At 36.4% G+C, this 20,417-nt stretch overlaps 1 protein-coding gene across 10 annotated transcripts in view; it reads left to right on the forward strand.

Moving 5' to 3' along the window:
* The window catches only part of LOC136856103 (uncharacterized), a 29,681-nt gene extending 9,978 nt beyond the window's left edge, over nt 1-19,703 (forward strand). For 4 of the 10 annotated variants that reach the window (XM_067133742.1, XM_067133747.1, XM_067133745.1 and 1 more), the window contains 12 exons: nt 778-922; nt 1,765-1,841; nt 2,326-2,875; nt 4,211-4,288; nt 5,310-5,543; nt 5,797-6,010; nt 8,660-8,706; nt 9,974-10,145; nt 11,894-11,940; nt 12,498-12,627; nt 16,005-16,039; nt 19,037-19,703. In XM_067133742.1, the coding sequence (XP_066989843.1) occupies nt 778-922; nt 1,765-1,841; nt 2,326-2,875; nt 4,211-4,288; nt 5,310-5,543; nt 5,797-6,010; nt 8,660-8,706; nt 9,974-10,145; nt 11,894-11,940; nt 12,498-12,627; nt 16,005-16,039; nt 19,037-19,084 (1,777 nt within the window). In that variant the 3' untranslated portion in view covers nt 19,085-19,703. Of the gene's footprint in view, nt 1-777; nt 923-1,764; nt 1,842-2,325; nt 2,876-4,210; nt 4,289-5,309; nt 5,544-5,796; nt 6,011-8,659; nt 8,707-9,973; nt 10,146-11,893; nt 11,941-12,497; nt 12,628-12,872; nt 12,948-16,004; nt 16,040-19,036 lie in introns of all 10 variants that reach the window. The other 6 variants (XR_010858236.1, XR_010858237.1, XM_067133746.1 and 3 more) reach the window with 4 other exon arrangements.
* Nucleotides 19,704-20,417: the final 714 nt, after the last annotated feature.

The raw sequence follows: 20,417 nt of genomic DNA on the forward strand, positions 1-20,417 counted from the left end.
CATTCTTGCCAATGTAAAAGAATAATGTACAGTTTTATATTGAGTGAGGGAGTATTTAGTTCCGTTGAGTTAAAAGCGTTCTGTGATTGTTTTATTTTGTTATTCCTTGGCTGATTTGGACATACACCTTTTATGGCAGAAGTCAGTACTGAAGTATTATTTCTTCTTCCTAATAAAATAATTTTTTGAAACAAGAAGTCAGGTTTTGTTGACCTGCTAGTAAATGCAATCCCCTAAAATAGAGGGAAACAATCACTGCATTTGATGAGGGTATAACAGGTGTTAGAATGTAGTACAGAGTTAGAACTAGTTGGATGTTAATAAATAGAAACTCTTATTAAGCTCAACAGTATTTCTTTTGTTTTTCTAGAGAGATTTTTCATAAGTGTAAAGTGCCTTTAACTTTTGGCAGTAATACAGAATTTTTCAGACACTTGTTGACTGTTAATGAAGGCTTCATTGTATTCTTAAAGCTATTGTTCTCGTTAGGGGGCAGTGCCATCAGGGCACCTCTCGTGGTGCACTGTAGGCATTATTTAGGGGTCTTTGCAGTGTCGCTTCGGCCCGTAGCTGCAACCTCTTTCATTCCTTTTACTTTACCTCTGTTCATATTCTCTTTCTTCCAACTGCCTTCCTACCCTCTCTAAGAATTGTGCTATTGTGTCATATTGTTTTTATTTCAAAGCAGAAAGAATATTTGCAGTAACTGAATCTCTCCCAGTAGACTTATTTGGAGATTTTGTTTGACGCTGATTGATTGATGTGTTTACATTTCAGGTTGAAGCTTAGAGACTGCTCCGTGATTATGGAAGATATATTCTCTAGTTCTCCGAGAAATTACGCAAGACTTTTTTCAATGCTAAGGCTAAATAGATCAGTGTTTTCCACCATTCCCAATCATTCAGATGTGTATAATGTCATGGTAGGTAGCATTTGAGGTTTACATGAAGTTGAAAGCAGCTTCACTAAAATCAGTAAATATAAAGGTTAATTGGCAGTATGTATGAGTAAATAACAGACTTTCAAGAGTATTTTTTAAATTGAGGTGCTGTTTTTGCTGGAAAAGTACATATTTTTTCCTCTGCTAGATTGTATGTACGAGTTTTTGAGTTTTAGAAATATATATTTTGCTGATTAATCTTTTAATTACATTTTGAAATTTTGGCACTGAATACTTCGGGTCAAATGAGAATTTAAATTGAGTAGTTTGGTTAACCGACTGTCTGTAATGTAATATATGAAGCATAACCTATTAATAAATGCTTTCATTCCCTGTTTCAGTATGCCACATCAGTACCAGAATTTTTTCTTTAGGCTCGTGTACTGAAATAATTCAGTCATGGTAGCCCAGTTAAGAAAGTTCTCTCATATTAGTTGGTTTATCACTCATATGGTTTTTTAACTATATGAAACATTTGCAAAACACTGAGTTTTACATTTGAGACATGAAACCTATTTTAAGATTATTATAGACACCACCATACTTACAAACATTCAGAGATACAAGGGATCATAAACAGAATTGTAAATCAGGCTCCCCCTTGTGTTAGTTTAAATTTTGTTTTGCATGCCTATTCTGTACAATACAGTACAGTACTGTATGTACAGTGTATTGTGTTTTAGGATTAAAAATATACAGTACAACTTACAAACAATCCAGCATACAAATGCCTGTCCGGAACGTAACTCGTTTGTAAGTAGGGTGGCGTCGGTATTATGCTTTTTGACATCTTCATCCATGTGAACTTACTTCCCGTCCATCAGAGTTCCATCATGCTCTCTGGGGGTTGCTGCTCACAACCGAATGTACCTGAAAGACAAGTGCCCGTGATGCCAAAAAGGTAAGAAGTACTTACGATAAAAAGACGCTACCTCAGGGAGCACTAGAAGTTAGAATTTTCAGTGGGAACCATTGTTTGGAAATTTGAAGTATCTTATGTGGAAAGTATCTTGGAAATGTAATTTTGAAATACATTGGACCAGCAAGGAATGAAGTATAGGGGAAAACCTAACAAAGTTTTAGAATGAAAATAGAATTCATTGGGTTCCACATCAGGATTGGGCTGAGATTATGAGAATTCAGGGACAAAAAGAACACTTGTTGTTATGCTTTCATATTTCACCTGAACTGTTAGAATGCCATTTTTAAACCCTGCATAATGTAACACTTGAACCCTTTCAGTGTTCTCTGTATGTTGCAGTATTGATTGACTTTGCAGTTAAGAAGCACAGCTCTGTTGTTAGTTTACTTTTGATTTTGGAAAGGATGACCATACACTTAAAAGATTATTTTGTTGATTGTCCTTAATCGTCTTATTTTTCCAGTTTTGAGTGTGAGATGTTCAGTTCTCAGTCGGCTCCAATTCCAAGGTCACAGGAATTGCTGACTCCCAAACTGGAAGACTCTCATCAGAGTTTTATGTTGCAAGACTCTCCGATGTTTCCGTCATTGAGCTCTCAGACTCCGACACTGTGCCACTGTCAGATGCATAGGTTTCAAGGTTCTGAGGCCCCAAATATACTGAGTTCCGAGACTCTTATGCCACAGGCCTCACAGACTCTCAAATGGCAGGGATCTGAAAGTCCAAGGTTACAAGATTCAGAGACTCCCACATTACAAAGCTCTCAGACTCTTGAGATATGTAACAACTTTAGCCCTCCAGCTGTTAAGTTGCCAGAGACTCAGAGTGTTACATCACAAGATTCTCAGACTCCTATGGTACAAGCCAGTAAGACTGCTAAGATATTGAGCCCTCAGACTCCAAAGTTGCCAAGGAGTAAGAGTCTTAAGCCTTCAGTTTCACCTGTGTACAAGTTACGTCAGTGCTCGGTCGTTCTGAATGATGTTATGAAGGCCAAGACTAAGAATGTACAGGTAATGTTTACCTTTTTTCAGTCTATTGGTTTTGCTTTTATGATGTCCCCCTTAGCTTTGTTCTCCTGTATTGTTATACCAAAACCTTTCCTCTGCCAGATATGTAATGCAGATTGTTTTTGTCTTGTTTATTTTGGTTGCTGTACTTAGAGAATCAGTCGTTTTTTCATTATTAACTAACAAGTTTTTCATCCAATTTTCTTTCCAATCTCTCCTGTCTTGTGCACATTCTGTGTAAATTTTCATCCAGTCTAGATCTTCATCTATGTCCTTTTTTTTTTGATTTCTTTTGCTTTCCTACAGGACTTTGTCCTGCACTCATGGCTGATCCTCATCCCTTCTTATGATAAGACCAAACAGTTTCATTCTTTGAGATGTATTTTTGAGTCACTGGACACCACGTCTTTGTAATTTCCTCATTTGTAATTTGATCCACCACACTGTGGTCGTAAATTTAAGAAATCTGTCAAAATCTCCTCCATTTTTTGCATCAGTGACTATATCTGTGCTGCATAGAGTCATACAGGCATGATCCATGCATCATGATTTTTGCCCTGTTTACAAATAGAGTACTTTCATGCACCAGTAGTCAAGCAATCTCTTTCCACTATATTCATGCTGTTTTTACTTTTTCTTACTAGCTTCTCAATCATGACTTCACAGTCTAGTGTGTCCCCAAAACAACAGAAATGTTTTACGTCTTCGAAAACTTTCCCCTCCGAAACAACATGGGTTACAGTCTCGTTTTCCCCATTTGTTTGTGTACATTTTGGCTATCAAAAATCTGTTACTCCATTTATATTTTATGACCCTTATCATCTTTTCTGGCATCATCTGGTACGTGTGATGCACAGTACTGGTTCACTCCCAACACCTCTTTTTCATTATCCATATGGGCATTTTCCCAGCTGGACTTTTTCCCCAGACTTCTTTATCTTGTTGCAGGACATAATATTATTAAAAAATTAATATAATAATAATCTCATAGAGCTAAAGATGGCAGTAACTTATTAAATTATTATTATTATTATTAACAGTATATCAATATATTTATAACAATCATTAAAGATAAACTTTTAAAATTAGTAAATTTAAATGAGCCAAATACTCCTTTCCCTCAAAAGATAATTTTTACAGTAGGCACTGCTACAATGCTGAAAATGATCTTTTTATGGTAATTTGATCACATGGTTTTGAATAGTTTTTACACCAGTTCATTTGTATTTGTTGGTCTTTAAAGCATTATTATGATTATTTTCTATGTTTTTAAGAAATTGTCAGTGTATTCTAATATTTTATATTTATATTAATTCACTTATCCTTTTTGTTTTCTAGTTGCTTTGGAAGAATAACTACTACGCCACCGCGAAGATATCTCATTCAGAAAAAACCCAAGACTGCAGTGAGAAAGAGGTTAGTTTCTTACCTGATAACATAAACAGAAACTTGTATATTATGACGTAAAGATTAGAGAGTGTTTTGTCCTCTTGTGTTAGCACTGTACGTAGTTTTTTGTTTGTACGACAACAAACCCATAACCTATAATTAGCCTGTTTTTTGCATCAAGATAGAGTCCCAGATGCTTCAGTTCCTGGTGTCGGGGATTCAGTAGTTTCTGGTTGAGCCTGTGTCGGTGGTGTCCACTTTCATTCCTAGTGCTCTATTTGGTTTTCTCTTATTTTTGTCTACTTGATGTTATTAGTGGCAATTTCCCTTCGTGTTCCTGTAGGGAAGCGCGATAACTATGGCTCACAACCACCGTTTGCCAAGTAGGTTTGTAATTTGTGTGAACAGATCAACGATTTTAAAATGATATATATGTCTGATTGCTACTAGCTTTTCAACTTATACAATACGCATTGGCCTCCTCTCTCATTTCCAGTTGATGCAAATCTAGGGACACTGATAATTAAACACAGCACTTAAACATTTCAGTGTTCCAGTTGTGACCAGACATATTTTAAAAGATTAGAAATTCTTTTAAAAATATACTTTGTATTCATGTTTGACAGATAAATTCACTCTCTTTGATGTCATAGTATTCACAAGGGAGTAGCTAGTGTTCTTTTCCTGGACCAGGCTTGGAAAGGAATGCTATTAGCATGCTCCCTTAAAAAACTAAGTCAACCATGTATACCAAGCAAGAAATTGTGTACCAGGTTATTAGCTGACATGGGGGGTTACAGCTAAGGCATCAAGAAAAATGAAAAGTTGGAAATGTGGCGATCTTGAGCAGACAGTATCTCTCTCTCTCTCTCTCTCTCTCTCTCTCTCTCTGTCTCAATCTGCATCCTATATTTTTGTCCTGGCTAATCAAACTTTCAGATTCTCTGCAACAAGTTTAGTAGGATTAACTTGTATTTATTATATTGTAGATATGTGTTATTTGAATTGTAACTACTTGAAATATTTGTGACACAACCTCTTTTTCCAGAACATTCTCAGTACAATGAAGAGCTTGTTTAATGCATCAGAAGTACCGGTGAAAATTGCACGCGATGTGCGCAAGAGAATTAAGAAGGCCAGTCGTTACAAGAAGAAAAAAGGGCGCAATTGGAGGAGAAGAATGACTCGTGCCACGTCATACGACCAGGTGTTCACGTCTGTTTCCTCAGACGTTTCGCAGGCTTTTGATGATGTTGCAGTTTTACCCGGTTTGGAAATGAGGGTAAGCGATTCTTGAAAGCTTTAATGTATCCATATAACAGAGAACATCTTTACCTTCACTGTGCTCCTACTTTAATGTGTCACTCTAGAAAAAATACCTTAGAGCTAGTCCTATTAGTCTAAAAATATTACGCAATGGATTTTAAAATGCTTTATTATAATAATCATATGATCTGTAGCTGGAGAGTTTTGTTACTAATTATTTTCCAATAATACATCTTGCAAATATTGTTGTAGGTTATATTTACTTGCAGAGAAATGACAAGAATGCGTCAGAGACAGAAGGTGAGGTTGTACATGAGACTAATGAGAATGGTTCGCAAGATAAAAACTGTGGGACTGACAATTCCTGCTGTGTAAATGATGAAAAAGCAGACAAGACCACCCTCCAGGAAGGCCACTTATGCCATAACTCCGTGGAGCAAAGTGAATTGAGGTGTCTCTCAGCATATTTGGGTTTAAACCCTGGCAAGTATTATCGGACACAGAGCCGTGTAAATTAGAAACTGGATATGAAATATTGAATTGCTTTCTTTGACTGTTCAAGTTAAAATTTTTATATTCTTAATGGGAAGAGTTTCACTGAACCTTTTTTTTTTTTGAGGTCCCCACTGTGACCAGAAAGGAAGCACAGTACTAGTATCCTTAAGGAAAGGATTGTTTTTTTTTAAATCAGTATTTTGATCTCTGAGTGTTTTTATGTATATTTTGACTATGAGCCATTTTAAATTTTAGTTGTCATTTGGTATGTATTTACTGCTGGTTTTAACATTACAGTAGGTCAAAAAGTCCATAAAAGATGACTAAGTTCTCTGTTAGTTGGGTGTGACTGTAAAATCCCCAGAGGCTCTAAATCCTGATGATTTTATCGCTGATTCGAGTGGACAGGTGGGCGATTAGACAGGCGACAGACACAGGAACTGTGGGAAAAGTTAATCAAATCGTTCCAGTTTTTGATACTGTACTCTATAACATATCAAAGTTTCAGTGGGTCTTCATTGTCACATTGTCACATTTTCCAGGTAAATTTCCTCAGAATATGAGCTAATGAGAAGCTCTGAATAATATCAAAATCTTTGAAGCCTATTTTCTCAGAATGGGGAAAAATTAGCTTACGCCAGTTCGTCAAACTAAGGACAAAATGGTACAACTTTCATTATTACAGTTAAGATAGTACTTGGGGGTGGGAATATTGCAGTTTGTGTTTAGAAGAGAGTGAAACAGTCTCCCTCCCTTTTCTGTTTTTTATTGCAAGAGCAAATGAATGCAAGGGTGTCTGTCTGTCTGTCCTTGTGCTTATCTTGTAGATGGGAGGTGTTGTTGAGAGATCAGAGCTTTCAGTCATATCTTATGATGTTTTAGTGTATTGTTGAATTGTTGTTATTTGTTTTATTTTGAGCTCTTTTTGTGTGTGCTTTCCTTTTTGTTTTAATGTTTAACTCTCTCTCTCTCTCTCTCTCTCTCTCTCTCTCTCTCTCTCTCTCTCTCTTCTCTCTCTCTCTCTCTCTCTCTCTTTACATTGTTTGGTTTTTTCTTGTTTTTAGATGAATGAAGCAACAATTGTTTCATTCGCAGATAGATTAGAGTAGTTTTCAATAAATTAAATAGATTATACACATATAAAGAAAAAGAAAGACATTGATAAAATACCTAGAGATAAATAAGGTGGTTTTAAAAAAGGAAGGAATTGCACGGATCAAATTTTCATGTTTAAGACGTATTGCTCTTCAGTGTAGAGAATTAAAAAATGCGATGGTTTTCGTTGATTAAGAGAAGGCATTTGACGACTTCCACATCCAGTATGACGTGAGGTCTTGTACCAATGTGGCATTCCTGTCAAATATGTAACGCTGATTGAAACTCTGTGATTGAAGTAGATGCAGGTTAATGTTGGTGATGTCTTGTCATGTGGCTGTGCTGTAAATGGTGGGGTGCTGCAAGGTGATGTTATTTCCCCTTTGCTGTTTGCCTTTCCGATAAGTTTTATAATTAAAAGAGTTGTCAGAGACAGAAGAGAAGTTTAAATTAGAGTAGTAGATATTTGACAGGTTTAGCAGATGCAGATGATGCTGTTTTAATCAGCAAATCGCCACACAGTCGACAAAGTTTGCCCTATAGGATGCATCGTATATCACAAGATGGAACTCAGAGTAAATGTAAGAAAAACAGAAGGACAGAATGCATAAAAGGATGAAATACAATAATATTTGATGGAGAAAGTGTGAATGAGGTTGAATTTTTCAAATATTTAAGAACATTATCCATTATAGGTTCTCTTGAGATGGATTTTAGTGAAAGACTAAAAAGGCAAATTAAAAAAAGGACGGACTGAATATCAAGATTTGGAAATAGTTGGAAATTGCACACAGTAAAAATAAGATCATATAAGTCTAGTAATACAGTCTGCATTGCTCTATGGGCATGAATAATGGTATAACAGTGAAGTGTGTCCAAAGGATTTTGTCAAATTGAGAATGAAGCTTTAAGAAGAGTATGAGTCAGCAGGATAGGGTTAGAAATGATACCATAAGGGAAATTATGGCAGTTCTATATGTTGATGAGATGAAGATTTGGACATGTCCTTTTCACAACCCTTGGGAGAATAGTAGTGTGAGCTGGGTTCCTGTGTGCTCCAGAAGAGTTGGAAGACCTAGACCTACTTGGATGAGAACTATGACCTGCGTGTAAAGCCTCATCATGATTAATCATGGAGGCGGATCATATTAACATTTCAGTACATAAAAGTAGAAGTTTAGCTATACTTTTGACACTGAGATATCAAATTGATGGCAGTTTATTTTTACCATATTTCATGGGAAGTTTAGCAGTTCAGGGTCCTTAGCCAAGCTTTTCATTTGTGCACAAGCTCTCAGGCTCTGTGGTTCTTGGGCCTTCAGTCTCCTAGAATTGTAGTATTAAGACACATCTCTGGTCCACATGTAGGGAGGGAGTCACTCCCTTTTAAATCCCAACTATCTCTAACCACCACCATGCTTGTTTGCTCAGCTACTCAGCAATTAGTTCATCCATGACTTGGTTTTAGGTGACTTTGATAATAAGAGATATTTAAATATGGAACAAAACTTACTTAAACTTGTGGATGTTCTTGCTTTTCAGATGTTATAAAATGTGAATGTCCTGAAGGTGATTCCAGCAACAAACAGGTAAGGAAATAGCTGTACTTTATATTAAATGACTGTTGTGTCAGTATAGAATCATGTAGTATGTGCTGTATGTCTTTTTTACATTATTATTAAAATGGTATTAGCTATTAAATATCTTTACAGTACAGTATTTTTAAAGTAATTCGTTTTGTGTGAGTATATGACTGTGTAGTAATGTGGGTATCTATTCCTTTATTTTTATAGAATAAAGATTTTCAACATAAACCATTTCCTCTTATCGGGGAATGGCTCCAAAGAAAGAACAAATGATGGTACTGCCCAACTCATTCTGTTAACTGTAGAATTGTGGATGAACCCTCTATTCATAAAACTTCCACAAAATTACCTACTTTAATTACACAGAAGGCTCATCACCAGTGCATTGAACACTATCACACACTGTGCCTTTCTCCTCTATCTTGCATGTGTCCTAGCATTTCCTGGATATGAAGGCATCCCTCTACAATATACCTCTTCTCATGTTTGATAGTGTGTACTTCACCTCCCTTGAATCACTTCTGAATAATACTCATACATCCTTTTCACCAAACTGCCATTCGTCATTCTTTCTGTGTGATCAGACTGTCTCAAAGCAATATGATCATTCTTTACACCTATGCTAACCTTTCTCTTGCTAAATATCTCAACATGGCTCAGTGTTTCATTTCTTCTCATACTGCTTTTGCATTGCAAATAGTTGATCTCAGCAGCCTCAACCTTATTCCTTTTGCTGGTACACTATTTAACATGTAATTGAAATGCAGTCTTTTAGCTGAGAAAGTCTTTTAACTGAGAAAGATTTTCCATTGACAACTGCAGGGACATCACTTTCATCTTTTCTGAGTCCTTTGGGTAGCCCATAAGTGATCAGTGAGACAGACTGTTTTGTTGTTCTACAACCTGAAGTCACGCTACTATCTCCCATCTCTTATATTTATAGTTCCAATGTTAATGTGAGATTGATTATTTGACTTTGCATTCCAACAGCAGTAGGTACTTGTGGCTCTCATATCTATTGCCTTTTTTTTATTTTAGTAATACTTTTTAATCAGTTAGGTGGTTATGTGCTCTCTCTAGGGAGTGGGGTTCATAACACACATGATCTCTTAGGTTTTCCATCCCTTCTCCAACAGTTTTTTGTGCAAAATGTTTGAAACAACGGTTTGTAAGCATGAAACAAACAAATTCAAGTTTTAAACTCGGCAAATACTGTATACCATGTCTGTAATGAGAAAGCGGCATTTATATGCATCACCTTGATTTGCAGGCAGATGAAAGCACAGCAAGGAGCAGGCAGAATGGCCACTTGCTTGATGCAGAATGCGAGAACAGATTATGTAAGCTTGAGCAGCTCACTGATAGTAGCCTCACCGAAGCCCTTTTTTCTACGGACTTGAACGAACAAGATGGCTTGGTCTCGTCTTTATCCGTGGAACCTCGTAAGTGTAAGATTGATATTGGTATGTCAGTTAAGACAGGGAAATAAGAAGAGGGTATCAGTCTTGCATCATTACAGATTATATGAGGATGTTTTGTCACTGTCCTGATAGATTTTTCACTTGATGTCCAGTTAACAGAGTGTTGCTTTTGTGATTCTTTTCATATAGTTTTGGTAAGGCATTTGCTGCCAATAAGAGAAATATAAAAATTGTCAATATTGTATGACTGAAAATTTTAAGTTTATGCATATCATTATTTTGACTTTAAACATAATATTGATGCCATGCTTACCATGAGCTTTTTCAAGTCTTCTTAGTACTAGATGTGTACTTATAGGAAATGAACTTTTCATGACAATAGGAAATAAACTTTTCATGACAAATTTCTTTATTGTCAGTCTAAGCAGAGACAAAATACTGACTCCCAAATAGAAACAATGGCGTTAGTAATTAGGTTACTCTATTTAGTAGTAGTCAGGAAGTCCACCCAGGTTGTGCCATTGTATTGTGTCCCTTCATATTTCTGTCAAATTTGTACCCAAGTCAGTTCTTCATTCTTATCCAACTACAATTTTTACCTTCCATGAAAAATCAACCAGATACCCGTTAGTGTTCCAGCATTATCAGCAAAACTTTGAAAGATAAATTTGGGCTGACACCATGACAGATAGCTGATTATTTTTCTTTAAAGATGGGTTAAGTGAAAGATGAGGTCATTGGTAAGATAAGAGAAGTAGTCATTGCTGAGGCATTAAATTCTTCTTATGCTGAGGCAGTCAAGAAGAGGAAGAAGAGTGGTAATTGTTGAGTTTGCAGATAAAGAGACATAGTTGAGGCTTTGGGAGGAATTCAGGTTGCTGACAGCAGGTTCCAGAGAAGGAAACAGTTATGAATTTTGAAACTGAGGGCGAGATAGACGATGCTGTGTTCAAGACTGGTAATGTGGACAACATAACTAGAAAATGTGAAGGAGCTTTCACCTAAAATTTTGAAATGTGTCGTGAACAATCATTGGAGGATTTCATGAGCAGCTTGATTACCCAAAATGAATATTTGAAGAATGTCTCCTGGTGTTTACGGTAAACCACCTGCTGGGAAGACTATGTATAACATAATGAAGTATGATCCAGTTTTCAGAGACTTAATTCACAAGAATCTTGATAAGGTAAAGCTGGATAACGTAAGAATCATATAGCATGCCGTTATGTGTTTCTGTTGTCAAAGGTGTGGTCACATAGACCAGAAATGTGCTGCTAAAGAGAATGCGCTGTGAACTATGGTACAAGGAATTGTAGCTCTATGGTTAAGTGATGCATAAATTGCATGCAATTTCATAATTCTGAAGTGAGCCATGCAATCAGTGAGATGTGTTTTAAAACATATATGAAAAGACAGAGAATTAGAAACAGCTGGACATTGATTCTGAGTGGGTACAAAATAAAATGTGATTTTACAAATATTCATTGGTTGGAAATGGAACAGTTAAAATTAAATGAAGAAAGGACTTGATGTTGGTGCCTGAGAATCTGAGGTACGATTAAGATGTTCAGTTCAGGAAAAGATTTTGAAGAGAGACATTAGAACCTTTGAAAAATCTGTGCAGAGATTGTTTCAAGATAATTAAATATATGTAACAACTGCTAAAACCAAGTTTTAGTTCCTGTTTAGATTGGCAGTTAAGATTTCTATAAATTAATGTTTTTATGTGTGGAAATTATAAATGCTTTAACAATATTTTATATTTTCAGATTTCTTGCAGTCGGATTTGTCTCCGAATAACTTCAGTGAAAGTCAGGTAAGAATGATTTATAATTGCATATTTTGTGTGTTTGGTTTTTGATTATATAGAATTGCATTTTTCACGTCAGTAATCCAAGTAGGGTGGGTAGTGCCATCAGGGCACCTCACACGGTACACTGTTTGCATTACTGTGATAAAGTTCTTTGCCCTTCAGCCCCTAGCTACACCCTTTTCATTCCTTTTACTGTACCTCCATTCATATTCTCTTTCTTTGATCTGACTTTTCACCCTCACTTGGAATGACCTTTTAGGTTTTTCCCTGTTACGACTTTGACTTTTTCGGAATGACCTTTTAGGTCCCAGTGCTTGGCCTTTGGCCTAAATTTTATATTCCATTCCATTCCATACCATCCCATTCCATAAGTCAGTAATGTTTTAACTTTTTTAGATTTTAATATCAGCTAAGAGGTATGAAATAGATGTCTGAGAAAAATGCATAACCTTGGACCATTATCATGGAACGAATTAAGTCTTATGATACAGGTGCATTTTTTCCTGCTTTGTTTTTATTACATAGATTTTTATTGTATTAATAAGCTTTTAAAATTACAGGAAAACAGTGAAAGTGATGACACTTTAGATCTAGACGGCGTAGTTGTGGTCAAGAACGAGAAGGAAAGTCACTTAGTCTTGGGCGAAGAAAACGACGAGAACGACACCAGACACTATCCTCTAACGAATGGTATGTATTTGTTGTTTGCCGTCTTCAAGACGTAGTACCTTTGCCATATTAAGTGTTCTTAAGATGCCTTGTCTAACAGCATTCACGCTTATGCTGCATACTTTCTGAAGCGTCAAACCATTTTTATTTTTGCAAGGTTGCGCAGTTAATACATTTTTGACAAAAGAAATGAGGGAATTAGATGCATGTCTTTTTTTGAAGTTCCCAGACTTTGTGGAGTTACTGAATGCAGTGTTTCGTTTCAGAAAGCAGTGTTTCTGTCATTTTGGGCTAAGCAAACTCCCCATGTTCATTGACAGTCCATCACCTGTTGAAAAGTAGTAAGGATAAATGTGAACATTTATTTTGCATATACAGTACAAAGCATAAACAGAGAGGGAGTTGGAAAAAGATATATTTGCATAAAGATAGGATGAATTATGAAGAAAAACACTAAAGCTTCACCACCAAACCATTTTTTACATTGCCGCTGCATGGAGCATTACGGAGAATGACAAAATTTCATCCATAAAAAGTAACTCATATGTATGTTGTCCATTTTGTAAATCGAGTCTCTAGTCAGTTGTTGAATGGGTGAATCGTGGGACTGGATATGAAGTTTGGAAAGGATAAAGTTGATTTATGTAAAGATGTCAAATTTGAAGGCATTGAAGGTCCTCCTGCCTCTTTGTTAGGGAATATTCAGGAACAAGTTTATTTTAGTGTATTTTTTATTCAGTTTTATTGAGAAGTCTTACTATGTTATAGCTGAAAAATCACTTGAAAACTTAGTATGGCAGCAGGAAAACTGTTTGATCTCTCTCTCTCTCTCTCTCTCTCTCTCTCTCTCTCTCTCTCTCTCTCTCTCTCTCTCTCTCTCTCTCTCATGGCAGTGAAATTGAGGGGGATGCATCCTATACTAATGTAATTACCCTGCCCTAGAGCACTAAGTCCTACCTGGCCTGGTGGGGGAGTGATAAGCTGGAACCCCCTCGTTGAATGTATATTATAACCGTATGTTACATTTACTTACATTGTTTATCAAAATACAGAAGTAGCCTAATGAATGTCACAGTCATCCAACACACAAAGACTGTGTGGATTTTAACTTATAAAGAAGGGAGGACCTTTTGTTCTAGTTGACAGTCCATTCGTCCAGACTCCATCAGCCATCTAGTGGCAAACAGTCACTGTTTTTTTGTCTGGACAAGCTGTGTGGTGCAGATGTTTGGAGGGGACCAATTCCTGTAAAGTAATGGTTTGTATATGAAATTTTAATTTTGTTTTTAAAAAATTAGATTTCATAACAAACTCATCACTACAATTGCTTGCATAACTGTGTAGGTGGGAATGCTTCCTTGGCTACTGCACTATAGGCTAGACAAATAGAGGTAAGACCTTGTAGAGCCAAAGCGCTTTTGGAGAAATATTGTAAGGTACCTTGAAGTTTTGAGGACAAACACAGGGTCAAGAATTGGGCTGCAATCTTGTTTGCAGGGTTTTGGGTGTACTGTTTTACTTGGACATAGATGGGGATGATATATACATTAACCCCCAGCCTTTTGATCCAACAGGGCCAAATGAAAAGATATTAATTTATGGTTCAGAATGCATGAGTTGTCAAGAGGGATAGGGTCTGTAGAGGTAGCTTTTAAATTACAATAAGTTTTATTCAAAACTGCTAAAAGTCAGAGAGATTGAAGTAACTTTTTGACCTGTAATGTATAATTAGGATATTCTCATGTAAAGGAACACTGCTATAAGGTCATGTACTATATTTTTTGAACCAAAGGTTAATAATAATACTGAAGTCTATTAAGAAATTGCCACTGGATAAGTCCATTGAGGACCCTTTTTATCTAAAGTATATATCATCCTAGTACAGATACTCACAGCTCGACTGAACTTAGGAACATGGTCTTTCTAACATTTGTCTTGAAATGGGTGATGAATCTTGTGACCGAGAAGGAATTATCTGAGTATTGTATTAAAATCAGTTACCTGTGTCCGTGTAAAATCTGCTCAGAACAAAAGGCCAAAACTGTGACCGACCCCGTGTAACATTCAGCTCTAGAAAGAGCATGGTTTTCACTTAGTCATTTGGTTGAAGAGCTGCTCCCTGAGACAAAAAATACTGTCTTTAGATTCAGGTTCTCTTATCAAGAATGTTAACTAAACTAGATAGTCATTACTAATATTTTTCATCAGAAGATGAAAAATCAGGAAAAGAACAGTTCGATCCGTTAGTAACACGAGCTTGTTATAAGTATATTGTGTATTGCTGTCCATGTACCCCTTTTTGAGTGGGTAGAAGTGTACTGACTTATAGGAGAACCTTTTGGTACGGTTTCATGCATGCTTAACAATTTTCAGTACTTTAAAGTATGCATTTAGGTTTGCAGGTTACTTGATCCTGTCTTGCTCTTTAATCATAAAGAATTCAATTTAGATTTGCAAATTGTTCAGTGATTGTAGAGGATGGTAGGCTAGGCCTATGCTAGATACTTAGTAAGGCAAAGGCCATTTCTATAATTAAAAAAATCTGTATTTTTGGAGTGGCAGATGCAGTCCTCACCATGCCAAAATATACAAGTTTTACTGTGCTCTCCTTTATAGTAATATTTGAATACCAGAGGCAATAATCTTTGGAATAATGTGTAGAGGGAAGGACTGGAAAGATCAGGAGAAAAAGAAGGGTATTTATGTATTTATACTTTTTCTGAGTATGTCACATAAAATTTGGGTCTATCTCATATGTTGGCACCCCTCATATGCCAGCAAATACAGTACTGTATATTTTATTTTCTGACTTTCTAACCATTACTTGCAGCTAGTGTGCTGTTCTTTTAAATAAGAATAGTTTCTGGAACATTCACAGATCACAGTTGTGTGCAGTTTATGAATAATGGCCTGTGTGAAAAGATTTTGTTTTTACAATATTTTTAATAAATACCAAACCAGTAGTGTTTGGCAACATGATTGGTTGCAGTTAGTGTCTGAACCATGCGATGACTGAGAGTTAATGAAATAGCGCTGTTTGATGAATGACAGAGTTCATCTGTTTGATTGACAAGAATCCCTCACTCCCTTACTGAACCCTTTGAGTTTAGTTGTAAAAGACGACATAACCAAATTATATCGTGAAAAATGAATTCATAGTTGTCCTTAAAAGAAAAACTGCTCAGAGTTGGATTTGCCACAGCTGAATTTTGAAACCTCCCAGAGTCTCAAAATTTTTAACACTGCTAGCTTTATGAGTGACTCTGGACTTTGCTCTGTCTGTTCCAGCTGGCAAAATAGATCTTGTCAGGATGTTGATGTTTTTCTAAGAATCATAAACAATCATTAAAATGTTAGATTTCATGATATTAAATATGTTTTGGTTATTTTCATTACAGGCAGTTCTAAGCACATCAGCGGCGAAAAGACAAAGGTATAGTATGACGTTTTTATTATTTATGAAGGACATTGATTACGTATGAACATGAGATACAGGAATTCAAACCTTTGTTGTACATTGGCATATACTTATGGATGTTCATTGAACATGCTCCCAAAGAATGAAAATGTTTGTTTTAATGGTGAAATCATCTGTTGCTAGTTGATGATGAGCGTACAATGTCTGGAAACTAGGGAGCACACACTTTTCATCCTTATGACCTTGACTCTTGAGAGTCATCACACTTTCGTAGGCAGGAGCCATGAACGGGCATTACAGTATTTGAGTTGACTCTGTTTTCACGACCATTTGTTGTTGGTAAATAAGTTTCACGTGCTTCTAGTTGTAGTCTTCACTCATCAGATGAATTTGGTATCAGTGTGGACTCTCTAACGGATGCTTGAGTACACTGCATGGATGCTTTTCTTTATATTATTTTTCCCTGAACAGAATTGGCACTAGAATGTGTTAATGTTCCAATTCTCAGCAAATCTTTTGTGTGAAGTTGCAGGCCCCATGCTGTTTAATAACAAGTTACCCAATTTGCTGATTAGGTCAGCAGAGGCAAAATAGGTTTTTAATCCTCTGAGATTTGCAAGAGGCTCCAAAACTAGTCTTTGTCAAAAGGTGGTCTGGACATTGAATTTTGAAAACAAACTAGTTAAGTGGCAACAAGCGGGTTGGGCACCCAATCACCCACTCATCTGTTGGCGTCACTCTTTTTGTCTTCACTGCTGTATGTTGTCTTAACTGTATCTTGACTGTTTTTGTTGATATGGTAGATTTTCTCCTCTGATATTTTTGTCTTTGTAATTGTGATAAAAATGTTGATGCTTGATAGTATTCTTACAAAGCACTATGGAAAGGAAACATATCTTGCATAGGTTCATGGTTAGACATAAGGCTGGGTGAATAAAGGACGACAGGCCTCTCTCTCTCTCTCTCTCTCTCTCTCTCTCTCTCTCTCTCTCTCTCTCTCTCTCTCTCTCTCTCTCTCTCTCTCTGTTGGTCTTCTTGCAGATGTAGGATTGAATGGCAGTTATTAGAGCATTATTATCTTTTGGTTTGGTCACTAACAGGAAACTGGTTCTTCCCAACTTTTGTAGAGTAAGGCTAAAAAAAAAAAGGTGAACTCTGGCACAGGAACTTTTTTGCCCTGGTGTCTCATGTACCAGGCTACACAGTTTGCTGCAGGGCTGTTTTTCCTGTGCTTGTGCATGTGACCAGGAAGCTGGCATTGTTCTTCAGACAATACATACCACTCAGTGCACTCACTGCCTCACAAGTCAACTACCTTGTTAACAAGCTTCAGTGACTGGACCAGCATATGCTGAGGGTATATGGAAATTAAGGACCTCAGGTTTTTATATAAATAAAATATGCAGGAAACTGCAATTTTTAGTCATGTCCCCTTTTGTCTCGTATGTCCCAGCAAGCTCATTGATGACTGCTCTCTTGCAGCTTATATTGAGTTGCTTTGGTATTGTGCATGGTCATGGGGGTTTCCCATTTATCATCTTGCCAGGGGCTAACCCTTCAGTCATTATGTTCTCTAGTGGAGTCTCTGTTATGCCAGTTTCCTCCACTTTATGTACATTTTCTTCATTAAGAAGATTTTCCTTAATATACTTTGCCCATTTGGCATCAGTCCCATCTTTCTCAGCAACTTTGCTATTTTGAAATTTTTTTTTTTATCTTTTTCATCGGCTGTGTGAAGGTTCTGGTTCCAATCCTCCCAACTCCTCTTTGTCGTACTAAGGCACGTTATCTGTGTCCAGGGTTGAGGCTCTGTCAAAATCATTCTTTCCCTACTAGTAGTTTAGGCAAAAGCTAAGGAATGATGGAATTTATTTTCCAGTTTAATTATTTTGGTTTTTATTTGCTTATTATGCTGCAAATTCATTTGATTCGAAATGGCTTTCATTTAGCCATCTTCAAAATGGATAAGAAGGGCCATCTTGAACATATTCTTCAGTCAAAGTGTTAGGTTTTGCAGAAAGCAAGAAGCTACAGCTTTCTGAGAAATATTCATTATTTACTGTATTTTCATCTTTTTTTGTGACTAAATGCACATTTTATGATAAAACTATTAAACTATTCAGGTATAAGCATTTGTAGAGTTTTTTGTTTAGTGTTTTGAACTATCAAAATAGGCAGTTATAAACGTTTTTAGAGGGATTTTAAGTATTTGCAGATTTGAGCTATTCGTGGGGGGTTAGTGGTACGCATCCCCCGCAAATACTGGTGGTCGACTGTATAGTTTTGTGGTATGAGTTTCTTATTTGGCAGAAACAGAGATGACCTATTTTCGTCCCTTGAATGATTCCTTGGAGAGTTTTTGAAAATTCATAGTTATGACCTGTGCAAGAGTGGCTTGCCATTTTAGTCCACTTGAGAAGCCTTTCAGTAATTAGTGTACAAATAGACTCGTTGCTCATGTACCCACAGAATAATGGTAACTTAGTTGTGGTAGTTATTGCACGTTGTTAATTTTACCAGTGTTCCCATACCCTAAAAAATGAAAGCATTTTACAAAAAGCTCAAGGAGCCAAGTTCCCACCCCAGAAGTGTTACGTACTTTACCGAAGCTTAGGCCAAGGAACAGCATTTTGCGTACTTTTGGAGACACCAGCAGTGAAAGAGGCTGGCCAGTGGCAAGTCCCAGTTTTTGGACATTACACTGTCCTGAAGCTCTCACCAGAGCACCTTCATTCTGCCCTCTTCCATAGGGACCAGTGACTTGGAAGGCCGGTCCACAGCTGGACAATGGCAAATGCAGACCCTAGGAATGTTACAAATTATCCCTGAAGTTGGACCAAGGCACCCTCATTCTGCATCGACGTTACGCATAGACGGGAAATACTGTACATGATTACAAATTGTATTTATATAAGTAAAATTATTATTACACTATTATTGTTTATAATGTGCATTCGTTGTTGAGGAATCAGCCAAGCACTGAATTGACAGATTTTTAAATTGATTTTACAGAACGTTCTTGATTTTATGAGAGCAAGATTTTGTGGCAGCTTAGTTTGAAACCGTAAGCCAAAGAGGACGGCGACACCCCCAATCGACTCAGCTTCATCCCGAGCGCGTGCAGCTGGTTAGAACTGACGAGCAAGGCACAAAGAATTTTACTGTACTTATAACTTACACTGTTGAATGAATAGAGAGGCTAGTTAGTTCGGTTACAATTTTATACAGGTGCTTGCTAGTCATTGAGTGGAAGTCAGTGACACTGTGTTTTGTACATATGACAGTGTGTCTGTATGATAGTTTTAGAAATTTAATCTATTTTTATCGAGTGCAGAACATTATTGTACATTGTTTCAGGTAATGTCGTGTTGGTGGAAGTTGGCTCCTTCTTGCACTTTTAATTTCGAGATCTTTTAGTGTCGTGAATTCGATTCGGTAGCCTGAGAGAACAGTTGAGAGAGTGACACAATATTTTTAGAGAGTTATTTAAACTGTCACAAAATGAGTTGAAAGTTAGTGTTTTATTTGTCGTTGTAATACTTCTCTTAGATTCCAAAATTATTCATTGATTTGTATTATTAGATTTGATATTATTACAAAATAATTTGTGACAACGCAAACAGGTTTTTTTTTTTTGGTGAATCACAAACGTTGTATGGTCAGTAAAAAGAAGTTTATATGTAAAGAGTGTTATTGATTACCTTTGTTAATACAGTATGCAAATGATGGATACAACACAACCGATGCAATAAATGAGGGAACATTGAAACTACTTGCAGGTTTGACGAAATGTCTTCACGTGGAAAAGATAAACTGAGGAGAAAGTTGATAAAATGGAAGTATATAGAGACTAGTATTATCATGTTTATTACTGTATTATTATTTTTTATAAGTAGTATATATGCTTTTGGAACAAACCAGGAGGTTATGAAGTTTCGGAGTGGGCGTCCACATAAAAGAATATCATTAAGAGAATATAAGAGCAAAGAAGAAAAGAGTAGAAATGGAAGTGTTTGTAAAGTAAATGGAATTGAATAAAACAAAAATTTATGAATAATAACAAAAACTGAAAAAGCAAAAATGAAATAATTATAAGGTAAAGAAAGTTGTTTGTGAGTGTATCATCAAATGAGGGTACTTAAACTCCAAACTGTGGAAGTCCACAATATCCTGAAGGTTTGATAAAACTGACAATATGGTAAGTAACCAGCATATAGTAACTAAGTGTGACAGTAAATATTTAAAAAAATAGAGCCCGGGTGACGTAGAAAAACTTTGAAATCATCAATGAATGAAAAAGATGTGAGATGCCCAAGTTCGATAAATAAAATATTGTCTACTTGTCAGAGAAATCTGCTAAGTAACCAACAGTAGACTGAATGCACCCAAGTGG

The sequence above is a fragment of the Macrobrachium rosenbergii genome, chromosome 34 (genome assembly GCF_040412425.1).
Source record: "Macrobrachium rosenbergii isolate ZJJX-2024 chromosome 34, ASM4041242v1, whole genome shotgun sequence".
In the NCBI taxonomy this organism is placed as follows: domain Eukaryota; kingdom Metazoa; phylum Arthropoda; class Malacostraca; order Decapoda; family Palaemonidae; genus Macrobrachium; species Macrobrachium rosenbergii.